The sequence below is a fragment of the Ailuropoda melanoleuca genome, chromosome 17 (genome assembly GCF_002007445.2).
Source record: "Ailuropoda melanoleuca isolate Jingjing chromosome 17, ASM200744v2, whole genome shotgun sequence".
Lineage (NCBI taxonomy): Eukaryota > Metazoa > Chordata > Mammalia > Carnivora > Ursidae > Ailuropoda > Ailuropoda melanoleuca.
This window is the reverse complement of record NC_048234.1, coordinates 1,508,445-1,527,817: the sequence shown is the minus strand read 5'-3', so window position 1 is coordinate 1,527,817 and position 19,373 is coordinate 1,508,445. Positions and strand designations below refer to the sequence as shown.

The 19,373-nt window shown below is 54.8% G+C and overlaps 1 protein-coding gene across 3 annotated transcripts; it reads right to left on the bottom strand.

Annotated features, from left to right (window-relative positions):
* Positions 1–1,315: 1,315 nt before the first annotated feature.
* Positions 1,316–18,907, bottom strand: SCIMP (SLP adaptor and CSK interacting membrane protein). 3 transcript variants are annotated; one of them, XM_011237013.3, is made up of 5 exons: positions 18,751–18,907; positions 9,098–9,221; positions 7,549–7,612; positions 5,890–5,963; positions 1,316–3,929 (listed from the first exon to the last, which is right to left on the bottom strand). In XM_011237013.3, the coding sequence occupies exons 1-5, from the start codon at positions 18,769–18,771 to the stop codon at positions 3,778–3,780; spliced, it is 435 nt and encodes a 144-aa protein (XP_011235315.1). In that variant the 5' UTR covers positions 18,772–18,907; the 3' UTR covers positions 1,316–3,777. The 3 variants fall into 3 exon arrangements, with proteins under 3 accessions (XP_011235315.1, XP_019665279.1, XP_034503327.1); XM_019809720.2 differs by lacking the exon at positions 18,751–18,907 and adding an exon at positions 9,315–9,581; XM_034647436.1 differs by lacking the exon at positions 18,751–18,907 and adding an exon at positions 9,325–9,581.
* Between the last annotated feature and the right edge of the window lie 466 nt (positions 18,908–19,373).

Below are 19,373 nucleotides of genomic sequence, written 5' to 3'. Positions count from 1 at the left end.
TCTGCTAGGGCTGTTACTGTTACAATTCCCATCTGACCCATAGCACTCTGTCTATTTTGATGTGTGGAAACCCTGTAAGAGAAGAAAGGTGACTGGTGGCTTTAGCCTGAGCCCCCAACACCTCTCACAGGGTCACAGAAACAAGCGCAATTAAGGAATAGTGATGTTCGTGAAAGTGAACTGACTCAGGAAGATTGCCTATCCAGCAGCTCCTGCCTCCTTTTTCCTTGATAGCAAAGCCCACCTCCAGTGAGCAAGAAAGGCTGAAAATGCCCAGTGTTCACTCCCCAGCCTTTCCCATAGCCAGGCATGTGCACCAACCAATCCAGGCCAACAACACATCAGTGAAAGTCGCACAGGCTTCTAGGAAAGATATTCTGTCTGCTAAAAAGAACCACGTGGGAGGAAATGCTCCATTCTTTCCTAACTTGAAATGTTATCTTATGGGGATGTGATGCTTGGAGCCGTGGCAGCTATTTTGCCACCATGAGCTGTAAAACTAAGAGAATCAAAGAAAAGTAGTCAGCCCCTGTTCCTGAGTCCTAGAGCTACTGAATCCTGGAGTGTTTACCTGTAGACTTGTGTGAGGCCATACATTCCCCACTGTTGGGCAGCCTGTTCCTTGCAGTCTAAAGCATTTAACTGATACACATGATTGGTGAAAATTTGTTACTGGTAATATCAGAGCATTTCCTGAAAACAGTGGTATTTGTATCATAAAGATCAGACTTAACTGTTTTAAAGAAAACTATAACCCACTGATTATGAGTAAATCACCAGTTCTGAAGAGTTAAGGTGACAGAACAGGGCTTGTTTCAAAATGATGGTCTTCAGTATTTGTAGGGATTTCAACATCTTCATGGTCACTTTCAGGCTCCATATGCTCGGGAAGGAAACTATCTTCTTATTTCTACCTTTATTTATCTGTGAGTATGTAGCTGGTGGCTTACTGGGGTCTCCCAGGGGGCTAGAATACACAAAAAGGCCCTGTCAAATCCTGATATATTTAATGCCATCATCCAAATTGGTAACAACTTTTCTTTTTTACCAAACTGGTAAAAACCTGCCTTTATTACAGGTACCCAGTATAAAATCTCAACTAAATCATACATGCTCAGGGAAAAACCACTTCTTTGCTTTTGTCAAACTGATTGGTAGGTTTTCTAGTAATGTTCAACATCCAACAAATGTTTATTAAGGGCCTGCTATGTGCCAGAGTTTGTGTTAGATCCTGGGAGCATAGCAGTTAGCCAGGCAAGTTCCACCCCAGAGGAGCCCCCAGATTAGAAAGAAGGACGGAGAAGTAACCAGGCAATTATAATGCAGAGAGAGATGTATTTCTATAAGGCCAAGTTTGTTCATTCATTCATTTATTCATTCAACTGATCATTCATCTGCCATGTTTATTCAGTATCCATGAAGTGCCCAGGTGCTGTGCTAGGAACGGAGAAAACACTGGGGGGAAGACACTGTCTCTGTCGCCATGTTGCCGTCAGTCTAGTGGGGGAGGAAGACAGGTAAACAGGTCATCCCAGGGCGCTAATGCTATGGGAGGAGATCATGTAAGTGGGCACCAGATTCAAGTCTGGGGTGGTGAGGAACGGCTCTAAGCAGAGATGGGGAGGATGAGAAGGTGGGGAAGAATGTTCTAGACAGACGGGAGGCTACTGTGCATAGTCACAGGGGCAAGAGAGACCCCAAGCCAGGTCATTTCAAATGACTGGAACAAAAATTTGGTCGGAGTGGAAGTTGCAAGGGGGTGGGGAGGAGAAGGTTGCAGGAGAGACCTTGGGACCGGATCCTGCCAAGTCTCGTACCCACATTGAGGAGTTCGGGGGTTTTCTGAGGCTCATGGGTGAAGAACAGGTTTAAGCAAGAGAATGGAGCGGTCAGATGTCCCCTCAAGAAAACCGCCTGCTGCCGCGTAGAAAGGGGAGCGGACAGTGAGATGTTAGTGGCAGGAGACTGGCTGCTGGAGAGGCACGGTCATGGGGGGGCGCCGGGAAGGAGGACTCGTGCACTGGGCCAGTTTCTGGCTCCAGGGACTGAGAAGGTGGCAGAGCACAGGGGATCTGGGATTGGGGGTGGGCCATCGTTCCTTTTGGGGTAAGTTGGGCTGGAGGGGCCTGTTGGGGGGTCCTGTGGGGACGTCATGAGCCATGAGAATAGAGGGGCAGGGAGCCGCGGGTCCCTCGAAGCTGTTTCCAGCAGGATGAACGCAGGTGTGGGGAAGCCCGAGGAAGACCAGCGATTAAGAGCCGTCTTGCGGGGGGCGGAGGGGTGGGCCGGAGGAGAAAGGAGATGGTGCCATCCCCAAAATCCAAGGCGGAGGTAACACCGCTCTGGTATTTGCCTCTGACGTCTGTCATAGATGAGGATGGTTTACAGACAATCATAAGAGGGAAGCATACGTGCGAACACTTCTGTCCTTCGGCTTACTAATTTTTTTTCCTTATAACTTGGGGAGCGAGTCCTATCTGGCTCCTGGGGTTCCGGAGCTCCGTCGGGCCACAGTTGGAGGACTGTCTGGCCTCCAGTATGGCCGTGGTAGCACGGGGGTCTGCCAGGAATCTAGAAAGACAGAGGCTGGAGGAAGCTCTGTCCCCACTGGTCCCGGTGGTGGAGGGAGGAAGCTGGAACACAGCGGGGACACACTGTCTGGCTCTCGAGGAGGAGCTCAGGCCAAGGGTCACTCCCGGCCTTTTTGCGGTTTGTGGCCCTCTCCCTGCGAGCCTGCCCTTGCTGGGTTTCGCAGGGATTGCTTAGAAATCAGCATCTCGAGTCCGCTTACGATGCGCCAATCCGAGGACTCAGCAGATCACAGCCAAGCTGACTCCCGGCGGCAGGTCGAGGGCACTTCCGTAGCAGGACAGCGGCCCCTCCGCACATCTCCTCCGTGGCTGTGAAGTTCTGCTTCCCCGACGCGCTTGGGGACAGCGATCTCTGTGCCGTTTGTACCGAATGTGACGCAAGGAACTCTCCTCTTGAACTGGGCACTTAATTGTCCCTTTCTTTCCTCTTCCCCATGATGTTTCCCTGGGGAAACCTACCTTTCCTATAGCCCCCCCAGGACACATGTCGGAACATGACACTACTACGTGGAACATGTGTGCTTTGGTCCAGAAGGTAACCTCTGTCCTTGCTGATTGTCACAATGCGACCGGGAAGCACAAGGAGAAAGTCCATGAGAACTTGAATCTCTGTGGTCCATCCGGCCAACGTCACGGAGAGGCTCTGGGGTTTAGGGTGTGTGTAGGTGGGGACAGTTCACAAGAACAAGAAGCGTTACTCACTCTTGAAGAACCTGCAAGGTGTGATACGGTGCCTTGCACACACGGAGCGCTCAGCTGGAACGGCCGCCCACAGCCCTGGGGGGGAGGGGGGACCCCTGGGGCCCAGCGGGGGATGGGAGCCTGGGGTCTTGGCAGCCAGACCCCAAGGTTTGGCGTCACTCAGAACAAACACGAGGAGAGGAGGAGGAAGAGTGTTTCTCACGGGTGGGGGCGGCGAGCCGTGGGACCCAGAGGTCCTCCCGGGGGACCCGTGGACAGGAGTTCAAGGCCTGACCCCTCTGGGTCTCCAGGGTGGAGCCTCGGTGCGCGGCCTCTGGATGCTGATGCTTGTCTCTAGGCTTCGGGAAGGGTTTATTTTATGGAGCTCCGCCACGTTCCCGCAGGCTTTCGGGATCTGTTTTCTATTGCAATTCATCCACTCTCGGTTGGTTTCAAAAGCTGTGCAAACCCTCTTCAGCTTGCCGAAAAAGAAGGGACGGTTGTCTCAGAATCGCTGCTTTTCCATATTTGCAGGGATTTCAACATCATCGTAATCGTCCAGGGGCTCGATGTAGCTCGGGATGGACTCTGTCTTGCTTCTAACTTTGTTGACCAGTGAGTATGTAGCCGGCGGTGGACTTGGGGTTTCCTGTGGGACTAGAACACGCAGAAGGGTCCTTAGAGGCAAAGCTACTGTGTGTTTATATATTTTTGATGAAGTGACTCAGCCTGATTTTCATGGGTTTGGGTGATCTTCCCACCCCCTGGTGGACCAAACCCCCATCTGATGGGGGAAACCGACGCGCAGACATGACACAGCCACGGGATCCCCCAACCAAGCCGATGGCAGATGCTGGTCCGAAGCCGTGTCTCCCGTGTCCCCCTGCCCGGTCCCCACGGCACAGGAACCATGAAACAGGAGGGCAGACAAGGAGCTGACCTGGGCTAGTACCCAGATGAGTAGAGCTGTGTGAGACCCTCATTCTTGTGGGGAAGTGATACAAACCACACTTCCTTTTTGGCACATTCCCTCCCAGGGACTTACAGTGTTTCCCAGAACTTCCCATAACCGCTTAGGTACGAATCTCTGATCAGAAGGAGGGGGACGGGGCGTTTGCAGAACGGGCCATTAGGGAACAGGTATGTGGCAAAAACCCCAAGGCGGCCCGGGGAAGGAAGACGAGCAGCCCGGTGGGCCTTGGATGAGACTGGAGCCCCCGCTACCACAATCGCGTCCTTTCTACGAGGACCTGAGAGAGGACCACCCCTCATTGCTTGCAGGGCTCTGCATGCAGCCGGATCCCCAGTTCGTACCCAGGCCCTAGCGGTCACTCGCTGTGTCGCCATGGTCACTGAGCATCTCTCTGCCTCAGTGTCTTCATCCGTCGAAGGGGAATCATGATGGACCTGCCTCCCAGTGTTGTTGAGGGCCGTGGGATGGTGCCTGTAAAGTGCCTTGCACGGGGCCTGACCCACCAGGCTGCTCAATAAATATGGGCTAATCTTATGATTATCCATTCAGTCAAGACATTCTTACTATCTCCTAAGCGCCTGGCACTGCTCTTGGTGGGGGGTATGCAGTGGTGAGAAGACAAGAAAGTCTCCTGTTTCCTCGACTCTGTGTTCTAGTGGAGAAGGGAGGTCAGAAACGAACAATAACGAAACGAGACAACTTTGGATAACGGCCATACATTTCATAAAGAGAATTAGTGGGTTCACTTTACAGAGGGGGAACAGAAGGGGACTCTTTGAGGTGCTGACATTTAAAAAAAAAGATTTTGTTTATTTGAGAGAGAGAGAGGGGAGGAGGAGAAAAGAGGGAGGGGGAGGGACAAGCAGACTCCACACTAAGCGGGGAACCCGATGTGGGGCTCGATCCCAGGACCCCGAGATCATGACCTGAGCTGAAATCAAAAGTTGGATGCTTAACTGACTGAGCCCCCCAGACTCCCCAGGTGCTGACACTTGAGCTGACCATGAAGGATGAAGTAAGGCCACTACGTAAGCAGCTTGAAAAACAGCATTCCAGTCAAGGGAACCAGGCGGAATATTTCTGATGGGAAGTGTGGGAGGCCCAGTGACACCCCCAAGTTCCTTTTCACTCACGCCCCAAGCTGGGATTTGAGTATGAATTTACGCACTGAATATCAGGAGGATTGCTACTCCCTCTGCCCCTTTTTAGCTTATTTGTCCCTTTTAAGAGGATGGCACCAGCTGCAAATTTAGTGTTATGGACTGAAGTTCCGTGTCCCCACAAAATTCATATATGTTGAAGGCCTAACCCCCCAGTGAGGCTGTATTTGGAGATGGGGCCTCTAAGGGGGTAATTAAGGCTAAGTGAGGTCATAAGGGTAGGGCCCTGATTGCATAGGCTTACTGTCCTTATAAGAAGAGACACCAGAGCGCGCGCTCTCTCTCTCCCCTACCCCCAGCACCCCCAACCAAAGTGGCTGGCACCTCGGTCTTGAACTTCTAGCCCACAGGACCATGAGAAATAAATTTCTGTTGTTTACGCCACTAGTCTATGGCATTTCGCTGTGGACAGCCTGAGCTAAGACAGGAAGATAAATTTGTTATCCTACCGCGAATGAAACGGTCGTCAGCGACAGATACTTACGCGTGTGTTCCGGAAAAAGCAAACCCCTGGGTGGCAGAGGGGGTAACTGAACCGGCGATTCATTAAGAACATTCCTGGAGAGAGAGAGAGAGAGGGGGAGTCAGGGTGTGCTTTTGACCATCCCGGCGGTCAGCCGACTGGAAGGAAAACATCAAAGAAAAAGGACAGCGTTGAACTTTCAAATCCCGGTCCTTGAAGGTGGGAGGCATCTTCTTCTCTAGGTTTTGTATCCCACTGGTGAGGAAACTGTTTCCTCCAGCCCCGGGAGCAGCTGGACTTAGCCTGGAGCGTGCCTTCCTGGGTTCACATGCACTGTTTTAGAAAGGGGAGGTAAGCACCGGGCGCTCAAGTGTCCTGAAGCTAACTATACACACAGCGTGTGACCGCAGGTCCAGCACCGCGAGTCCGCCCCCGCACGTCCCCCCTGCTGAAATGCTTGCGTATGCTCTCCAGAAGACACGGACCACAACGCTCATCACAGCACCATGCACAACAGCCCCCAACCAGACACCACCCCAGTGTGCGTCAGCTGTAGAGTGGATAAATTCATTAGGGTCCCCTCCCACCGTGGGACACCCATCTACAAGCACACGCAAGGACACTCAGAAAGAGCAGAAGCAGCCAAGCACTAGATAATACGTACTCCATCTCCAGCCTTCCAGAGGCCAAGATGGATTTATCCACTCTGCCGCTGAAACCAAGGCTCGGGGAGCCTCTCTGGCTGGCGATGCTCTGCATGTGGTGCCCACGCGTGGGTACTGGGGAAAAGAAGCCTGGCGCCTGCGATCGCTCGGGGAGACGAGTACTGGAAGCTTGCGCCTGGTTTCCTCTGGCCTCCACCTTTGCTGAGTTAATCTGTACCCTTCTGCTAGAATAACCCGTAACCGTGACTGCAGTCGCTTTTCTGGGTCCTGTGAGTCCTTCTTGTGAGTCATCAAGCCTACAGGTGATCCTGGGTACCCCCAACACATAGCAATCACAAAAGCCCCAAATTGGGATGCCTGGGTGACTTGGTTGAGCATCTGCCTTCGGCTCAGGTCATGATTCTGGGGTCCTGGGATCAAGTCCCACATGGGGCTCCCTGCTCAGTGGGGCATCTGCTTCTCCCTCCGCCCCTCCCCCTGATTGTGTGCTCTCTCTCTCGTCAAATAAGTAAAATCTTTAAAAAAAAAAAAAAGCCCCAAATACATCACAAAATACAAAAGGAAGGCGAGCGGCATATTTTTGTTAAACACACAGCCTCGTGGGAACCATACTTATGATCCACGTCAAGAAGAGAAAGGCGGCCCCTGGCCGGCTCAGTCGGCAGAGTGAGCCACTCTGGATCTCGGGGTTATGAGTTCGAGCCCCACGTTAGGGGTAGAGATGAGTTAAAAATAAAATCTTAAAAGGAGGGTAGACCTAACCCTGAGTGGTGCGCCCAGCACACAGAGCCTGACCTGTGACCTCTACCAAACGAGACGGGACGAGGATGAGGTGGAAAGCAGAGACCCAGACGGGGCCCTGTGGCCCCAAAGCCCCAGTTGGCTCCCCTCGCGGTGGGGAGCTGGCTGCGCAGGCGCGGTGGGCGATGAGGGCATCCTAGCAGAGCAGCCCAGGTGCGGGGCTGGGCGTCAGCGGGGGGCTCTCCGCGAAACGGAAGGGTTTCCTCTCACTTACTCATACATCGTCTCTTCGTCTCTTTGCTTTTCTTCCCAGGGCTTGGCTATTTCCCACTTCTTGCCTAAGGAGTCAAATAAGCATATTCATTTAGGAAGAATGAGCAGGACGTGTGACTTTACGGTTTAGAAGTCCCCAGACACCAGGCGTGTTCAGGGCATTTGTGGGGGTGGGGCCATCAAGAAGAAACAGGCTTGGGGACACGGAGCTGGCGAGCGGTGGACACTGACTTTAACACGGGCCGTCTGCCCACCCCGCCTTTGGCTAACCCACGAGGGTGGACCCTGCATCCTTCCTCAGCGCCGAGGGCGGAGCTGGTGCGGGAGGAGTGGTCCGATGAAGACCCCCAAGTGCGGCTGGGAGGAAACGAGAGAAAGAAGGGGGCCGGCAGTTTGCGAATGGTGGTGCGCCAGACATGCAGGTTGTGGTGAACGATCACCTGGCTGTTAACAGCCACGGGTCGAGATAGGACAGGTAAGGTTTGTGTTCAGTGTCGTGCTTTCGTGCATATCGAAGAATGAAACAATTTAAGAAGGGAAATGGACAGAGGAGTACCGGAGCCATAATATGCGTCGTACGTAAAAACTCAGCAGGGAGTCCCCCCCAGCCCCTCCCCACCACGCTCTCTCTCTCTAATAAGTAAAATCTTAAAAATAAATAAAGGGGTGAGTGGGTGATTCAGTCGGTGAAGCGTCTGCCTTCGGCTCAGGTCATGATCCCAGGGTCCTGGGATTGAGTCCTGCATCGGGCTCCCTGCTCAGTGGGGAGTCTGCTTCTCCCTCTCCCTCTGTCCCTCCCCCCATGCTTGCTCGTGCTCTCTCTCTCTAATAAATAAATAGAATCTTTAAAAAAAAAAAACAACTAATTACCATCAAGGGGTAGAGGGAAAGGAACACTGGACAGGAAGCCCAGCGAACCCGAGTGCTGGCCCCAACTCTGCCACCAACTCCTAGGAGGCCCCAGCCTCTCTCTGAACCTTAATTATCTATCTTAGCTCCAAAAACAGGAGAATGACAAGGTCTCACTCCTTGTGCGGCCCTGACCTTTCAGGACAGGTGGGATCACTGAGGGATGCCTGTCCAGGCTGTCCCCCCCCGCCCAGGGAGGTGGCCGCACCTCTCAGTGAGTTTACCCTCCTCGGGTCATCGGAGGGGATACGGTCTCAAGAAAACACAGCATCGGATCAAGGATTTCATGCCTTGGGAGATGAACAGCAAAGTGGAAACCCACGTGTGGGTAATCTAAAGTCAGCATAAAGCCTCCAGGAAGCTATTTGTGTATATTTTCAGGATGCCAAGAACCTCTGGCCAGGACAGTGTCGTTCTAGAAAATTCAGAGGATGACCTCAGAGAAGGAATCGTGGTAGCCAACGTGTCGATCGTGGACCGAGCAGACGGGGAAACCGAGGCCCAGAGAGGCATGATGCTTAATCCAAAATTCTGCCCATACAGGCCCGGAACAAACCTTCCTGCCCTGTAGGAGCCGTGATGCATGGATACGCAGCCCAGCCCTCCCCGCCCTCCGCCTGCCCGGGTGGGACCGCCATTACCCTGTCTAAGCAGCTGTCTACAGGCACAGTACAAGATGAGGCCCAGGCTGGTGGAGACAAGGACGATGGCCACAGCTAAGATGATCCAGAAATTGTCCCTCCACCAATCCATCGCGGTAGGGCCCTGAGGAGAATGGAGACAGAGGAATGAGACATAAGTAGGGGCCTCCGGCGGGGAGGGTGGGGGCGGTTGTCTACCACGTCGCCTCGGGGATACCTCTGCTTACGGCGACGGCGACGACGACGACGGCGACGGCACTGGCTCGGGCAAACCCTGTCGTCCTGTGCAACACGGGAGGGGTGCCGGCCAGCACTTCCCAGGGCAGTCATGAGCACTGGAGACAGGGCACGCAGCCAGAGGCTTCCTCGCGCTCCTTCCTCGATTGCCAAGCGCGCAGGGGAGGAGGGTGCCACTGAAAGCAGTCACCGACTGCAGTTGCTTTTGTATCGAAGGGACAGCATAGACTCGATTCCTCCGTATTTTCTGGAGGTGGGGGTTAGAAGAATACCGCGATGGGTCTGCTTGAGTGAGGCGCGGTCAGAAGGGGGAGGGTAAAAATGCAAGTTAGCCCGCTGGGGAAGAGGATCGGGAATTTGGGGGCTGCAAGCTGGCCCACTCGGGAGGCAGAGAGCCTGGGAAGAGCAGATCTTAAATGTTCTCGTCACGACGGAGGGCGGCGTTGGCGATGGCAGCGAGCGTCTCCCGGTACATGAGTGTATCCGATCAACATGCCGTACGTCTTAAACTTACACAATGTTATACGTCAGTTATAAATAAGGCTGGGGGGGGGAGGGGAAGAAAGAAAAGAAAACCGTAAGAGAGCAGAAAGTACGAGGGTTGTTAGAAAGTCCCCACCGGCGTTGGCTGACCGGGCTTCCGTGGGTTGGTGATGACTGCCATTCCGCGTGAAGCTGTTGCCCGGGCAGTGTTGTGCTGCACAGTAAAAGCTTGTGCCAACAGAGCCTGGGGAGTGATGACACGTGGGCTGTCGTTCTCCAAGCAGGGGTGATGTATGCCACAGGGGGGAGCTGGCTGTAGGCGGGACTCACAGGAGGAGCCCCCAGGAAGGCAGGGAGCTCTCCACGGAGGAGCGGGGCCCCTCGTCCAGGGCGTGGGCACCCTGCCTGTTCATTGGGGATATTCAAATAGAAAAATGATCCCTGAGGCCTGGCAAATCCCAGGTCTGAGAATGAACTTGCCGTGTCGTTGTGTAGCCAGCCGATGGCCACTCAGCCACGCGTGGTCCCACAGAGCCATTTCCCATTCGTGCTTTTGAGTAATGCTGGCGGCGGGGGCGGGGGGGCAGTTAGTTGCTGCCAAGGCCATGATTCCTGCAGAGACTTCTGACTTGGCTTACTCTTTACACCCGTGTTTGATTACCCGCACAGTATCTTCATTTATGACCGTTCTGTTATAATTTGGGTTTTCAGTTCCAAACTTTGCTTCTTTCCTAAAGGTTTGGCTTGATCAAGCAGATATTCGTAAATGTATACATAGCAACACCAATTATGTGTAACCAGTAGTCGTGTACGTACATCATTCTGCAGCTTTTTGCTCAACTTTTTGCTCAGCATTATGCTTTTGTCATTTATCCGTGGTGGTGCATGTGCTGGGGATTTACTCCTGAAAGAGTGAAGTGTCCGCTGGCCAGGTAGCCCAGCCCCCAGGCTTGTACTCAGCAGGGGTTTGGTTGTAAGTCACCTTTTCACGATGCACAGAAGAAAGCAACAGAGGACGAGGAACTAAGGGAAAAAGAAAAGGCATGGAGACTGGAAACTTGGCTCTCAGGAGAGCTCTGTGAAATTTGGTTTTGCAGGGCCCAGGGAGGTCACAGGGCACTGGACTTAAGAAAATACCACATACTAGTAGATGGTGGACTCTTTGTTTAATAAACCTAATTGGAACCTCACCTTCTTTAGCTCTGGGGAATAGACGGATGGATGGAAGGAAAGAAGGGAAGGAAGGAAGGAAGGAAGGAAGGAAGGAAGGAAGGAAGGAAGGAAGGAAAGAAAATGGATGGATGGATGGAGTGATGGATAGATGGACAGATGGACAAACATAGAATTTCTTCCCTCCATTCTCTTATACTCAAATGTATGTCTCCTGGTTCTTTGTCTAATTTGTCTCTCGTATTTTCTATCTTTTTTCTTTTTGTTCTAGTCTTGAGGGATTTCTCCAAAAAGCAACATAAGCATACTCGTTAAGAGAACAGAAGTAAATACCAGGGCACCAGAGTTAAGAACTGTTGCATATGAAAAAAAAAACAGACAAAAAAATGTTGATCTGAGGACGATGAGGGGGTAGAAGGTTGGAGGTGGGAAGACAGAGGCTGCCACTTTCCACTGTAGACCCTCTGAATTATTTTTCATTTTTTTAAAAGATTTTATTTATTTATTTGACAGAGATAGAGACAGCCAGCGAGAGAGGGAACACAAGCAGGGGGAGTGGGAGAGGAAGAAGCAGGCTCATAGCGGAGGAGCCTGATGTGGGGCTCGATCCCATAACGCCGGGATCACGCCCTGAGCCGAAGGCAGACGCTTAACCGCTGTGCCACCCAGGCGCCCCAAATTACTTTTTAAAAATCTGTATATTTAACTGGCAAGCTCAGTTGGTTAAACCTTCGACTGGATCTCGGCTCAGGTCATGACCTCAGGGTCGCGTTGGCTCCATGCTGGGCGTGGAGGCTACTTGAAAGCAAAAAACCTCCCCCCAAAACCCAAAAAACACTATGCATTAACTTTGAGAAGATTAAAAAAAACCAAACAAACCCAATTAACCACGTATTGTGGCTTCCATGAAAACCTGCCGCTCAGATTGCAAGTTCAAAGCAATGTCATTGTCCTCCATGTCCGGGGGAAGAAAGAGGAAGAAGGATGCTGTTAGCCAAGTGAAATATGGACATTTTTGAGAACTTCGCAGTGATGAGTACGGCACAGTTCTGTTCTGACAGACGGAGAGGCTCTGATTTGCCAGCGGACGTTTCGAAGGCGTCCAGCGCTCTGCAGGTAGGGGCTTTCCATCTGTCCCCCCCGCCTCATCCTCGCGCCACGTGCTTTCCTGGAATGGGTGTGGAGGCCGAGGGGACACGGCCGGCCCAAGCTCCCCCGGCAGGGAGGAGGCGGAATGCGTTCTGTCTAGGTCCGGCCTCTCGCTGCTGAACTCGGTCACCGTGGCCCCAGGCTCAGGGACAGGCCGAGTGGGGCTCAGGATGTCTTGCGCTCAGGAGCACAGCGATGGTGGTGAGGTAGTGAGGGCCGCGAAGGAGTGATCGGGACCCACGGGGGGGTAAAAGTCTCTCGTTGCCCCCATTCCAGGGCCGCAGGATCAGCAGTCTTCCCCATGGACTGTTAACACACGCCTTCTCAGCAGAACTGAGACGAGCGGGCAGCTGAGCGAGGAGAGCCCCGAGGAACCATGTCCTGTCCCCCTTCGGGTGTCCTCCAGGCTCCCGGGTTAGTTTAGCGGCCGGGGTATGCCAGAGAGGGGATGTGGGCTCTGGAGAACGGTGGCGGGGAGTACAGCTGGGGGCGGGGGCATGCCCTGCAGAGTGTGGAAGCGAACCCCACTGTGTCTGCCGGCCTGGGGTAGATAAGACTGGGGGGGGCAGGCCACACGGGACAGCCTGCTGGCAGTCAGGCCACAGCTGCGGCCGAGTCTCTCGAGAGACCACCAGGGACCACAGAAGTGATCGGCAGGAATGGCCACGGGTGGGCTTCTGTCTCTCTGTCCTCCTCAGTGCAATACCAGGGACGTACGTGCAGGGTGGGGTGCAGGGGAGCTGAGTGGTTCCCACCCCTTCCTCCCCTCCCTTCACTGGGGCAAAGTGGGGGGGCTTTGAGCCAAAGACAAGACTGAACGTTTACAATGAGCAAGGCGGAATTTTGCAAACTATACTGAGTCCGCTTAGGAATCAAAAGTAAGTTAACGTTTTGGAACTGGACAATAACGTCTCTGGGGGAGGCCACTCCCCATTGGAGCCAGGCAGGAGCGCAGGCAGGGTTTGAAGCAGGCTGGACCCCCTCCCCGTGGCTGCTGTAGCACGGCCCCACGAGCGGAGGCTTCAAATGGCACAAAGGCACAAACGTGTTGTCTTGAAGTCAAGGAGGCCAGGAGTCCCTCCCGTGGGCATGGGGTAAAGTCAAAGACCGGGCAGAGCCCTGTTCCCTCCTGGAGGCTCCCCAGACCAGCCGTGTCTCTATTCTGCCTGGCTTTGAGAGACCACTCACGCTCCTGCCCGCGGCGACCCAGCACGATCTCCTGTCTCCCTCACCGCTGATCAACATCCTTAACCCCACCTGCTCCCCGTTCCCCTTTGTCCTGGCACCTGACACCGTCGCAGGCTGGGGCGGGCGGGGTCGCCGCATGAACTCCTGGGATCTCAGCCCAGTGAGATGAGATGCTCGCTAAAGTGCTTCCATGCACTCATGCATTCATGCACTCAGCGTTTTCTTTTTGCCTCCCGGGAGTCAGGATGAAAAGGGGGAAAACGGGAGGGATGGTTCTGCCATCTTTGTCAGAATTCCACTGAGTGGTGCCCGGCGATGCTGATCTGGTCAGGAGGCTGGGGACAGACACGGGTCTCTATTTCTGGAAGGTCTCTGTCGCATGGGAGGGAACATCTTTGTTTTCAAGAGTCTGGGGACATAGGAAGGCTCTCAAGGCAGGACTGGAGCTCACAGATAAGGCAGGGCCCTGCGAGCCAGATTGGGGGGCCCACAGTCCAGTATAGACCAGAAGAGGAGCCAATGCGGGCCCAGGTCAGCAGTCCCGGGGCTGCGGGGAAGGGACAGGGGCTGAGTCCACGGGGGCAGGCCTAGGGGTCCCAGCCGCTGGGAGGTCAGGAGCAGCAGGCCTGACCTCAGGTCCTGTCACCTGGGGGAGCATTTGGTGGCCACCACACAAGGAGGAAGGAAGGGAAGAGGCCCGGTGGGAGCACCCCTGGGATGTAAGTGATGGAGCAGCTTGGATGCATCAGGCTCTGGGCTGAGAACTCGAGGAATACGAAGTTCCCAGCCTCACCCAGCCTGAGCCTCGGAATCACCCGGGGCGCGTAAACAGCTACATCTGAGAGTCTGATTTAACTGATCTGGAGTGGGGGGCCTGGCCACTGGGGTTTTGTTTATTTGTCTTAATAACATTGTCCAGATAAGTAATAGGAGGCCGAGCTTGAGAACCAGGGATGTACTTATTATCTTGGACTCCTTATTCTAACCTCCCTGGTGGGGGCGCTGTTATTACCCTTCATAGAAAGAGCACTCAGAGAGGTTAAGCTCCTTGCTGATGGCAGCACAGCTAGGGATCGACCACCCTAAGATTTCAGCTCGGTGCCGTCGGACGCCAGAGTTCCTGCCCCGTTAACTCTGCCAGGCTGACACCGAGCTGCTAAATGTTCTTCCTTTCATAACAGAACTGAAAGCAGAACCCTCGCTCGAGAACTTCCAGTACAGGCGAGGTCTCAGCTATTAGCTGTGTCTTGTTCCACACAAGAACCGCAGTATGAAAATGCATCTCAGAAAAGAAACGCGCGCCAGGCGCGGAGGCTCCACAGGTTATAAGCGCCCTACACGCCCTGTCTCACCACAGCAGCCTGTGGCTATGAGCCCATTTTACAGACAGGCCAACAGAGGCTTAGATCTCAGTCGCTGGCCCGGGTCGCAGAGCTAGTAAGGGAAAAATCAGAAGCCAAACCCCGGTCTTTCTGACCCCAGCGCCCTCGCTTGCGACCACTGAATGGGGGCTTTGGGAGGTATATGAAAATGCAGACGCCAGGGTCCCTGGCCCTTTCCCCATCGCCAGTTCTGATTTGTGGGTCCGGTGTGGGACTCAGGGCTCAGCCCCAGGGGGAACATGCATCGGGCCAGTCAGCAGAGCCCACAGCTGGGGCGGTAAGCACCCTGGAGGCTGGTCCCCCTGCCCCACCCCCACAGTCAGAGACAGTAGCAGTGCCAACGTGGTGGAGACCAAGGCGCTAAAAAAGACCCCTCGAACCAAATGCCTTTCCTGTTTGCTTGTCTCATCATCCACAAGTCACGGCAAAGTTCCACGCTCCCTCTCTCCCCACTTCCTCTCCATTCAAACTCATTTGCCTGAGTGGCCAGACTCTGAGGAAGAGAAACTGATTTTTACTAGGGTGTGAGTGACTCCCTTGGATCCTCAGGGCATTGGATTCCTTCCTTGGATCCCTAGAGCATTGGCAAGAGCAGGGGCATCCTAGGAGAGAGGATGTAAGTGAATGTGACGTAGGAACGAAGACTCCTACCTAGGCCTGTCCTCCTGCTAGTGACGCTGCCCCCCCTGCCCCCCCAGCTCCCCATCAGAGTGATGAAGACCCAGAGGCAAGAGAAGGCTGGACGCTGAGACGGAGGAAGGGTGGCTTGTTTGGAATATGAGAGGCATCTACACGTTTCTAAACCGAGAAGGCGCTGGGACAGAAGACAGGAGTGAAATACAGAGAAGACAGACACCTTCCCGTCCCGGAGGAAGGATGAGCTTTTAAAAGGGAACGAGGATGGAGAGAGGGTACGCTGGGCCCTGGGGGCAGGAAGTGGGGGGCCGACACTCCCGCACGGAAGTAGGACACAAGGTTGGCGAGTGCTGGTGGGGCAGGTGGGAGGCAGACCCACGTTGTCACCGCTGCGAGGAACGCCTTCTTCCTCCAGCTGGGCCCGCTCGCTGATTCTGATGCTACCGCTGCCTTCGGGGCTATTGGTCGCTTTGTGACCCCTGTGTGCAGGCCTAGATGTCACCTGGGCCCGGCAGGCGCTCCCTACGGATCTGGGAATCTCTGAATGAATGAGGTGCCTGTTCTCCCCTGGCCTGCGGCTGGGCTTCCCCTTGGAGGATGCGGGCAGGGGTACTTGGATCCAAGGTCTGCATCCCCGTTGCAGAGCCCCCTGCCTGGCCCCGCCTGCCACCAGCTGGCTGGCAAGCAGAGGCCCCGGCCCGAGATGATGCCGGTGGAGTTCCAGCTTCCCTCTGGTCTCTTGGCCTTGCTCCAGCAGCCCGCACAACCTCCCGGGGGGCCCGCTGCAACACTGAGCACAGTCACCGACCCCACCCCGGCTCTCACTTCCCCAAAAGGCATTTCTGGGGAGTCAGGGACAGAAGTCATACCGTGCACTCGCTGGGAATTCCAGAGACTGTGGGTCTATTCAGTGCTTGCTTAAAAAAAACAAAAACAAAAACACTGAAAAACCAAAAAAACAACCAAGTTCTGTCGTGGAGGAAGACAGCTGCACATTCACATACACGAAACGTGTCACGACAAACTCTTTCCGATACGCGATGCGCCCCAATGTTTTCCCGCCTCGTCTAGCCTAGCTCGTGAGAACAGTATGGAGCGTGAGCCCCTGTGTTTCTTTCAAGACCCACTCATGGTCAAGACCTGGATATAAACACTTGAGGTTTTCTCTAGAAAAACTAATGATCTCAAGTAGCCGTGAGTCCCGAGAGGTGGGAAGAGGATGCAGGTTTGTTCGAGTGGGGAACTGGGGTTCCAGCTGGACCGAAGAGTGCGAGGAGACGCACCTGCCAACAGCTCAGCGGAAAGATGGGGACCCCGCCCCTCACTCGCCCTCTGCCCTTAGGGCTTCCTGGCCTGGGACAGGAATCCCCTTACCCGAGCCCTGCCCTGCCCGGGACAGCAGCCACCGGCCCCACGAGGCCACTGGGCACCTGCTGCCTGTCCGAGACTTCATGCGGAAAGAAGAACATAAAAGATCATTTATAAATGTTTATATGGGTTACTTGCAGGAAGGATACTTTGGATATATTGGGTTAAGTTAAATGTATTATTAAAATTAATTTCAGCTTCTTTTTTCCCCAGTTGAAATTCTTCCCTGTTGTGCCCCTGCTCGCACTCAGATCCCGAGGACCGACTGGCTGGCTCCGTCGGTGGAGCACACAACTCTTGATTTTGAGGGGCTCGTGTGTTCAAGCCCCATGTTGGGTGTAGGAGATTACTTAAATAAATAAAAAATAATAAAAACAATGTTGGGGGGGAGGGGAAGCACATAGTAACACGCAGTCATGTCCTCTGATTCCGCAATATCATTTCTAGAAACATAGCCTGAGAAGTAGCCTGGAGGAAGTAAAAGTCAGACACAGAACTTGACTTCAGCGTAAGAAAGCAGGGAGTCGCCTCGAGGGCTGCGTGGGATGGGGGGCTGGAGAATTGCACAGGGACACTCGGTGGGTCGTATGCGTCAGTCACGAGGCGGGAAAAAAGGAAGAGACCCAAGCACCCACCAGGGACCCCAGACCCTGAGAAAGGAGAGCAGGGCCCATGTCTCCACGGTAGCCGCATCTCCCCGTGATTCCTGTGTGTGGCCAGAGCCCGCCGTAAGAAAGCCCAGAACAGAGATCTTTCACTGAGCGAGAGTGGGAGCCTCCTCTCTTCCTCTACCGCCCAGCCTTACTGTGAAGCCTGAACTGAACACATTGTCAAGACTCCAGTATCACATCTTACAAGAGCTTCTGCTCGCCCCTCCCGAACAGGTGGCTTTTGCAGTGTTTCCACGGCGCTGGGTGTGATGTGTCTGCCCTGGGCAGAACCTTCCAGACTTGCAGATGACTCAAGCTTCCTGCTAAGTTATCCCAGGATTTCTGCAACCCAGAAGTCCTTCCTTGGGCCCAACCAAGTCGTCTCCTGCTATTGCTGGTTTTCTTATGTGTTTGGCTCTGAACATGAACAGGGCACCTGGAGCCCCGTCCCTGGGGGGCCATCCGGCAACAGCACTGGTACCATCAGTGGGGTGGGGGGAACTGGGGACGCCTATGCCTACTGATAGCCGATGAGGCCTGTATGCCCTTTCTAGAACGTATTTAATCAAAACAAGATAATGGTAACTTTTCAAAATATCTACACGTAGGGGAAAAACGAGAAGGCAAACACCAAACTCTCTACCGTGATTGTTGCAAGGTTGTGGAATGTGGGGTCATTGTTTCCCCTTGTTTCTCTGAAGTTTTCATTTTCATTTATCCTGAGAAATACCGAGGGGCCCCCAGGCCTTGTCTTCATCAGGCTCCACGCTCCCTGGGAGGGCCACGCGCTGGCTGGTGGTTGAAGGGGCCAGGAAAGGGAGTGGCTCTCGGGACAAGTGATGCACGACAGGGCAGGACTGGAAACACCAGGCCAGGCCCCTCTGGGGTGATTTCCCCCAGAGAAGCAGCAGCAGATGGCTGGATGGGGATCTGACCCCGGCCCAGCTCGACCCCAAGGCCACGGGAACACGGGATGCCTTACCGGTCCCTACACACCAGACGCACATGCGTGAGGACGCCGGGGCGGGTGGCAGCTATGTGTTTCCTGCACAGGCCCCAAGATGCAGCCCAGAGTTCGCATTGTCACAGCCTCGCCCCCTCGTCCCCAGCCAGCACAGACCCAGGAGGGTCCTCCCAATTATCAGGTCCCCAAACTCACCATCAGAGTCCAGAGAGGACTAACACCTCTCTAAGGTTGACGCAGCTCGCGGCCCGTCATCATGTCATTTCAACCTCCCAGCAGACCCGTGGGCTAACAGAGGCCTTGAGGGGTGCAGTGACTCTGAGCTCACCCAGCCAGTGAGCGGCAGAGTGGACTCGCCAAGGCCACCCAGAGATGGGGCTGCACCCCCCAGGTGGCCCCTCGGGTGGCTCATGTCCAGGTGCTTACCTGGGTTGCAAGGGTGTCCATCCGTGAGCGGCTGAGGGAACAGCAGGGGCCCGAGTGCGGTGGCTCAGACGCAGCTGGCAGGAGGCCTTCCTCGCCCACAGGCCTCCCGCCCACCCCAGAGCAGTGAGCCCCAGCCAGACCACACTTCCCCTTCCTGCTCAGCCCTCGGGTGGGGGAAGGCCCAGGCGCCCACACAGCAGCCCATCCCTTTGCCAGGGAGGCTGGCTCCCGAGGGTCCCAGGAACCAGAATTTCTGACTGCAAGGCCCCGCAGAGGACCGTTCCGGTGTGGGGGTCAGGCCCGGGGCGGGGGATGCTCAGCAGGGTTCACGGGGTGGCCGTGGGGTCCCCGCAGATGAGCCTGGGTGAGCATTCCTGCCTGGGGCAGCCAGGCCTGGGGCTCCAAGAGCGAGGATGCTGGCTCCCACCCGTGTGGGCTCCAGTGGGACAAACACAGCGTCCCCACGGAGAGCTGCTGGAGGACACCCGGGAGCACCCAGGGGCTGCGGAGCCAGCTTCTGCAGTGAGCGTGTGTGGCAGGCTGCCCCGGGTCACAGGCCGGTTGGCCGTCCTGGCGGGGCTGGGCCTCCACCTGCGCGGTGGACAGTCCCCATGGGCGCCCAC